This window comes from Elephantulus edwardii, unplaced genomic scaffold (genome assembly GCF_000299155.1).
Source record: "Elephantulus edwardii isolate Elephantulus edwardi_28Jun2011 unplaced genomic scaffold, EleEdw1.0 scaffold00200, whole genome shotgun sequence".
In the NCBI taxonomy this organism is placed as follows: Eukaryota; Metazoa; Chordata; class Mammalia; order Macroscelidea; family Macroscelididae; genus Elephantulus; species Elephantulus edwardii.
In genome coordinates this window covers 5,189,638-5,197,688 of record NW_006399950.1, presented here as the reverse complement: position 1 = coordinate 5,197,688, position 8,051 = coordinate 5,189,638, and the positions used below count along the sequence as shown (strand labels likewise).

The 8,051-nt window shown below is 37.2% G+C and overlaps 1 protein-coding gene across 1 annotated transcript in view; it reads left to right on the top strand.

Annotated features, from left to right (window-relative positions):
- CNTN6 (contactin 6) overlaps positions 1 to 4,737 on the top strand; it is a 192,880-nt gene extending 188,143 nt beyond the window's left edge. The window contains 4 exon segments of the mRNA XM_006897087.1: positions 1,548 to 1,660; positions 2,625 to 2,793; positions 4,633 to 4,702; positions 4,704 to 4,737. Coding sequence (XP_006897149.1) covers positions 1,548 to 1,660; positions 2,625 to 2,793; positions 4,633 to 4,702; positions 4,704 to 4,737 — 386 coding nt within the window.
- Positions 4,738 to 8,051: the final 3,314 nt, after the last annotated feature.

Below are 8,051 nucleotides of genomic sequence, written 5' to 3'. Positions count from 1 at the left end.
CTTGAAGCTTCTGGTTGACTAAGACTCCCACAGAGTGAGGGCTCTTTGGGTTGGCAGTGCAACTCTTTCCAAACTTCTGGAAATAGAGAAGGTTTAAAACTCCAAGTGTGGTGGATAATCATGATTTCTGCCACATGTGCTGAGAATCACAAGCAGATATAACAAGAGGACTGTGCAACACACACTGCTCGGAGGATCTGCTCTGAAATCCTGTACCTAAGCCTTTAAATATTTTTTTTCTCCCTCTCTGCCTAGACTCTGAAAGGTTATGCCATGAATTCTAACATTCTCCTTTATATCCTTAACCATCTATTACTAATATTATGCTTAAAAAATCTTAAATTGGTCCTATTACTTATAACAAGCAAATGCAAGATTTACAAGCAAACTGCTGATATCAAAAGATTTTCAGCCTGAATTTTCTTAACTAGTTCACAGATTGATAGCTCAATGAAACACAAGATACTATGCCTTCCATCTACCCACTTATGGCAAAATAAACAAACTTAAGCTCTTCAGTTTAATACATTAATTAATACTGATTAATACATTAGTACAGGCTGTTCCTCAAACATTATTCAGTTGTAAGTTAGTCATATATTCCAAAATGACTAGAATTTTAGTGATTTTGCTTTCTACATTGAGAGTGAATATATTTTTTTTTAAAAAAAATAATTTTAATGAACATTTACAGAGAATTTGGATTTCCATTCATTCATTGCTGCACTTCTCTACCTGCCCAGCCCTCTCTCCCCGCCCCCCCAGTTTGCTCACAAGAGTCTACAATTAAGGTTGCATAGTGGAATGTACTTGGGGCGGTGGGAGAGGTGCGGGGGGATTGTGTACCAGGGAGGGAGTCTTTCTTTTACTTTTGAAAGAGAGAGTGAATATATTTCAAATGACTGAAAATAATTAACTGTGTAATCAAAGATTTTTTTCCACGTTGATGGTTGTTGGTAGGGTAATATTACGGATTGAATTATGCTCTACTAAAACGGTTCTGTGCCATTGTTCACAGGGTTAATATGAGTCTTAGTCAACTCAATGGCACATAACATCAACGAAACAGGTCTCTTAAATTCTAACCTCCAGTTCTGCAGGGAAGCTTTAGTGATGTGAAAGAAAAAATACTGAACAATTAATTGAAAAGTGGTCAGGACACACCAGCCAGTGATTCTGAGGGAGAAAGACAGGTCAGTGTCCTTCCTTGAAGATTTATAGCCTCTGAAACCTTGTGGAGAGTTATTAGGAGACAGAACTGACTCCTCAACAGTAGGTTTGGGGTTTGTTTTGTGATTATTGATTAGAGTCCTCTGAGGTACAAAGTAAAATAGAACAAGCAAGCAAGAAGAGATGATAAAGAATATGGAGGTCTCTGGGGAGCCAGAAAACAAATGGAAAAAACAAAAACTTCTCCCAGAGGACTCAACTGAGAAAATAAAAATCTGTTCAAATCATCCACTTGTGAAATATCTATCGCAAAGGAACTAGAAAATTAAGCTAGGATCTATGAACTAATAAATATGTGGATTTTCTCTCTTTTAAAGCTCCAAGCCAACCACCAGCAAACATTGCATGGAGACTGACAAATTCTAAATTATGCTTAAACTGGGAGCATGTAAAAACTATGGAAAATGAGTCTGAAGTATTGGGCTACAAGGTGAGTATTAAATTTCCTTTCTCATCATAATAGTATGATAGAAAGAACCAGAAATGATAAAATCAGAGAGACAATTATTTATGTGCAAACATGTTGTTGTTGTTGTTATGTGCCATCGAGTCGCTTGCAACTCATAGCGACCCTATGTACAACAGCCCTAAACTTCTCTCAGTCCTGTGCCAATCTCACTGTCTCTAACACTCCCATCCCGATTACCCCAGTCACTGAATCAATCCACCTCATAGAGGGCCTTCCCCCAATATACACATATTAATTGTAAGATTCTAGTTGGGAAATTTTTAAATCCACTTTCAAAACATTTAGCAATGTCAGCTAGAAATTCTTACTTTAAAAAAGATTTTGTATTCTCTGGCGGGCAAGTAAAGTGTCACAGAGAATTCGGAAAGAGAACTTTATAAGATGTCGTGATAGTTCAAGTGATTCTTTTTGCCATCACAAAGTGATGTTGTACGTGAGGCGTAGAGATGAAATGTGAAGAAACCTAGAGAGTATATTCAAATATGAGTTCTCTGAGAATTCAGTGTGTTCTGATGCTTTAAGAACATAAAGGGAATTTTAGAAGAGAATAATCAAGTACGAAGAGCAAATTCTTTCCTTCAGTGTCTGTGATGCCACCTCTTGGCACTCCTATGTTCAGGCATTTGAGATGGGTCCAAAGGAAAATGTTCACAGCAAGCGATGAAGAGAAGAGCCTCAGGCTATTTAATTAATAGAGATAAATTTGTTTGCCTCATTTCAGAGGCAATGGCCAAGAAGAAAATCTTTTAACAAGAACAACTAAATTTAACAGAAAGTCATAACACGTAATTTTGTTCTGAGGTGTACAGTCTTGAGACTGTTCACCTTATCCACAATACCTCAAATATTCCGCAATATTTCTTGATCCTTACAAAAGCAGCAGAGCATATTCTTGATTCTTTTTTTTCTTTTCTTTTTTTTTAAGATCTTGTACCGACAAAACAGACAAAGTAAAACTCATATTTTGGAAACAAATAACACATCAGCTGAGCTTCTGGTTCCATTTGAAGAAGATTACTTGATTGAGATCAGGACAGTCAGTGACGGTGGAGACGGGAGCAGCAGTGAGGAAATTAGGATCCCAAAGATGTCCAGTAAGTTGAGTTGTGTTGCTACTGTACATTTTGTATTTAAACAGCTGCAACAAGCGATGCCAGTGCTCCAAAACTTTCCAAGCCTTTGTAAAACTACAGAATGAAAAAAATACAAAGTCTGTGCTTCCATTTTCAAATGTGAGCCAGAGGAAATGGTCCAATTTTTCTTAATAAAAGTGTGTTCTTTGCAGTGTATTATAAATGTGTCCGTATATTACAAGCAGTTTTACGTTTCCTCATTATCTTCCTCAGAATCTTTTTAAAAAGCACATGCCACCACTACATAATTTTGTGATTCTTTTTATTGAACAAAAATTGCAGAACCTCCTCATGGGTAACAGTACACCTCTTAAAGAAGGAATGTGAATGAAGTATATGAAGTCCATGTAGATAATCTTCCCTTCTTGTATTCATAGCAGACATTATTAATCAACTGTGGCATCCACACTGATTGGAGTGAACCTGCTGAAGTCTTCCAACTACAATGTTCAAAGCAGACAACGATTATGCAGAGTTATCAATTCAGTTGCTATTGAATTCATTCCCACTCATAAGAACCCTTTCATTGGATTTCAGAGGCTATAAATTTTCACACTAGGAGACTGCCATCTTTCTCTAGCCATCTTCCTCTCCATTACTGATTACCCACTGGATTCAAATCACTGACCATTCAGTTAGCAGTCTGACACGTTAGACACTGGGCTACCAGGGCGTCTTCATTTAGAGCTAGCATACGCTAATAATGCACTATTTCTGTATTCAAGGACTCATTCGCTACTGAATCATGTAAGTCTAAATATGTAGCTAAGTAAAAGTTACTAGCTATTGTTTAGAGGGTAGAAAATGGAGCATGGGGGCACAGGGCCCTGAGCCTCTCTCTGAAAGAGCTGGAGGGAGTGAGAACAGCACAGCCCCTCCGTGCCCCAGAGCGGAAAGCAGAAAAAGCCTGTAGCCCAGCCCCAGGGTGCTTCTAGAGGGACACCAGCAGCAAGAGGTTTGTTCATTTCTTGTTGATTCACATACTTTACTCACAGTTGTGTTACCAGGAGTGGGGGTTATTAGGGACATAAGCTGGAGAGTGGAGGAGGAATAGTTCACAATTCAAGTCCAGGGTTAGTCTAGCAGTCCTAAACCATATTAATAGCAAAACACAGTTTCTTAATTAGTGAAAATACCAATTCAGTTTAGAAGAACAAATTCAAATCATCCAACAAGGTTTGTCTCAGAGCAGTTATAAGTCAGCTACTATTTAATTATTCAGAAAGCACAGAGAAAACAAACACAAAAGCAAAAAAAAAAAAAATCACACACACACTCACACAACCACCACCTAAAAACCAAAACAGTGGCCTTTATCTCAGAGCTACTCTGGTTACAGTTTGACAATTTCTCCACAGCAATGCCACAGTCTCTCCAGCACCATTACCAGGGCTTTGCAACCAGGGCCTTGCACCAGTGTCCCTCAAATCTTGCTTATCCTAGTCCCATAGCTGTTGATAATTCACAAGATTGCGTGTCTGCAGTTAAGTTAGCCAGAGAACAGAGAGGGCTAAGGTAATGTCTAAAAAAAAGGCCAACTTTAGGCTAACACCCTAGATATCTACTGATGGTCAAACTCTAACCTGCTCTTTTAGCAAGATTTTATATTTTTGTATTTAAAGCTATCATCCTATAAGGGAAAGTAAAAACACTTTCAAAAATGGAATATAATGTGTAAAATAAGTGTAATAAAATATATTATTGGAATAAAATTATAGCTAGCAATTAGAATCTTTAAGAGTTAATTTAATAAGTAATTTTATCTGTCTGAATGTGTCTTGTTTTTGGTTTGTTTTGCAGGTTTGAGCTCCAGAGGTATTAAGGTTTTAGAACCTCATGTCCATGTTCTGTCATTTGTTATGATTTTGTACTGTTTTGCTATTCAGCTGCTTACATGATGAGTAAAATGAATCTTGAAGGGAGTTTCGAAAAGAAACCATTCTGTGACTCAGTTCTCTAGATCCCAAACTGAAGACATATTCTTAATATAGACTTGTTTGGAAAAGAAAAACATTGTATATTATTAATATCTTGTAAATATCTATGGTACATCAATAAAATACTTTTCAATAATTTTGAATTTTAAAGTTCACATATGATTGCGTATGTTCAAATGGTGCCAAATGATCTGTGGCGTTTTGATTATCGTGTCTCTTAAGTGACTAAATATGGAGGGCATTAAATAACACTTTTGATGATGAATATGACATGAATCTACAGTTTCCATACCTGAGATGTGTGTTTTTACATGCTCAGACATTTACTTCAGTATTAAAAGTTCTGACCCTACTTGGTAATAAAATAAATTTATTTGCTTATATTTTGTATTCTTTACAAATGTAAACTATCTCGAAGCATGACCTCTTTTGAAAAGCTTTGAATCAAGTTCAAATAAGAAATCTTTTTAGTGGCAAGAAGCAGCGCTGCAATTCCAGAGAAACACGAGAAGGAGGAGGAGAAGGATGGGTAATCTCCTCCTGTGCAATTAACTGCCTCTGATAACGCAGTGGACGGTCAGCTACGGGTCGGTTGTGATTCTATGGTTCACAAAAACAACACATTATATAAACATACATGATGTTCTTCGTGTCTCGGTTTTCCAGAGGGTTCATAAAGAAAAAGAAATAAATACCGTAAAAAAATAAATATATCATAAGACAAGAAGTTTTATGATAAATAAAAAGAGAAAGAGAGCATGCACCACCACAAAGAATCTCCTTCCCGCTCTGCTATTCAATACACAGCTGTTCACAGCAAAGTCCCAATGTTTTGACCTGACCCATATTCTCCTAAGGAACAAAGAGCATGAACAAATCTCAGGTAATGATCACAAGTTTATCGCCGTGTATATAACCTTATTTTTAGACAATAAAGAAATCTGGAAGCAAGTCCTTTGGCCAGATTTTCTACTTTGGGTCAAATATGTGTTGGCATTTTTGTCTGTTGCTATTAAAAGAATCCTGTATTGTCTAAATCTTGGAATGACTTTGGTGGGTTGACTCTTCCCTGTGGTGACCCTTCCTGGGTCAGTAGTGTCTGTTCTGGGGACTGTGTTGTCTGGAGGAAGTGAAAGCGATGTTGTAAAGAGAGGTCAGTGCCTGGACCTATGCAAGTCTCTGCAGCTGTTCACCGCCTTCATAAACAATCTTGAGGATGTGTGCCTCCTCTCACCCAACACTAGCTCACACACTACGAGGGTGGATGTCCTGGTAGATGAGGGATGAAAATCAGTGCCACTAGTCTTGCCTTCCTCACATGATGGAACATCTTCATTTTACTGGAAACATCTGAACTATTCCCAAAATAATTGCATTTTTCCATTTCCATTTCCAAAGAGCTCTAGAGCTATTTAACATGATCAATGCCATCAGCAACAGATGGACATTTGCTTCCCTAGTTCAAATTGCCCATTCCCCCTTTGGTGCATCAAGCACACAGTACTAATTAATGAGCCTTATTCCCCCCAATGCTTAAGATCTGGCACAGTTTTATGGCATAAAACAAGTAAGTACTAGCAAGTGCCGTTTGGCCTACTCATGTTAACATCTGCCTGTCCAAAACACATCTGTATTGTTCAGAGATATCAGTGCTAGCATATGGACTTAATGGTTTTCTTAACTTGGAAAGAAACAAGAATTGTGGTCTCATAAAAAGTGGAGATGGAGGATTAAATATGCTATGAAATTTGTTTCCACAGAGCTAATGAATTAGAAACATGCTTATATTATACATGAATCTGAAAACAAAATCAGTTTTTACAGGAATTGTGTGTTTGTAGGGTGTTATTTATCATTACTTCAGTATTAAAAGTATTATTCAAGATTTTATATTATTTACATTTTAATTTAGGTAGATAAATTCATACCAATGTTTAGGGAAAAAATGTGAGATTCTATTTCCAAGCATTTAATACGTGCTTTGAGTTTGCCTCACTATTAAATTAAGTGAGACCTTGATAGATTTTTTACATCGCTTCCATTATCATCTCAAACGCTTAAACATTCAACTACTAACAGGAAATTAGTGCTTTGAGTCAACTAAGATGTATCTCAGAAAAAAAAAGACTTTTTCAAAGGTTGCAAGGCTAGACCTAAGAGAGATGCAAATCAAAACTAGGAGATATCATCTCAGCCCCGTAAGAACAGCAAAATTTAACAGAACAGCAAACAACAAATGCTGAAGAGGTTGTGGAGAAACTGGAACCAATATTCATTGTTGGTGGGAGTGTAAAATGGTGCAGCCACTATGGAAGGCGGTATGGCGCTTTCTCAAAAAGTTACAAATAGAAATGCCATTTGACCCAGCAATTCCACTACTGGGAATATACCCCAAAGAGACATTACCGCACCCAAGCAGATATATGCACACCCATGTTTATCGCAGCTTTGTTCACAATAGCAAAGGGTTGGAAACAACCTAAGTGCCCATCAACAAATGAATGGATAGAGAAGCTGTGGTATATTATATAATGGAATACTACGCTACATTGAAAAACAAGGAACTTATGGAAATATTATTCAAAATGGATAACCCTGGAGGTCATTATGCTCAGTGCAATATCTCAGTCACAAAAGGACAAACACAGCCTAACATCTCTGTTACAAAATAGGAAATGGATGAAGGAAAATAAATCCAACTTTCCTGTAACGTTTGGTTAAAATCACAATTTAAAAGTGTATAAAAAGTTAGGACTGACAAAGAGATTGCTGTTTAAAGGGTTTCCAGAGGCAAGCTATTTCGGAAGTCTAGATGCCACTCCTGCTTCCAAGCTTGTTGTAATCGGGAAGCTCCACCAAACACTGTCCACCGTGGGTAAATGGGTAACCATTATCACATTTGACACGAGTGTCACAGAGAAACCAGGACTGACGGCTGCAGATTAAAATCACCCACATTTGATTTGATAGCATCACTTTCTACCCACCAGGCTCACAGAGCTTTCTCTATGTTGTTCAGTAACATGATAACCATAATCTTGTTTAATTTAGTACTAATTTGGGCCTTAAAATAATTTTACTTTAATCCATAATCTTTTAAAATAGAATTAATACATACTGTTTCAATTTTCTTTCTAAAATTAGGTAATGTTGTTGTTGATTGCCCTCGAGTTGAGCACGACTCATAACAACCCTAAGAACAAAAGGTGTGAAGTCCCTCAACAACCATCAACATTTATCAAAGTTTACAGGGTTGCTGGAGGCATGCTATTTAAGAAGGGG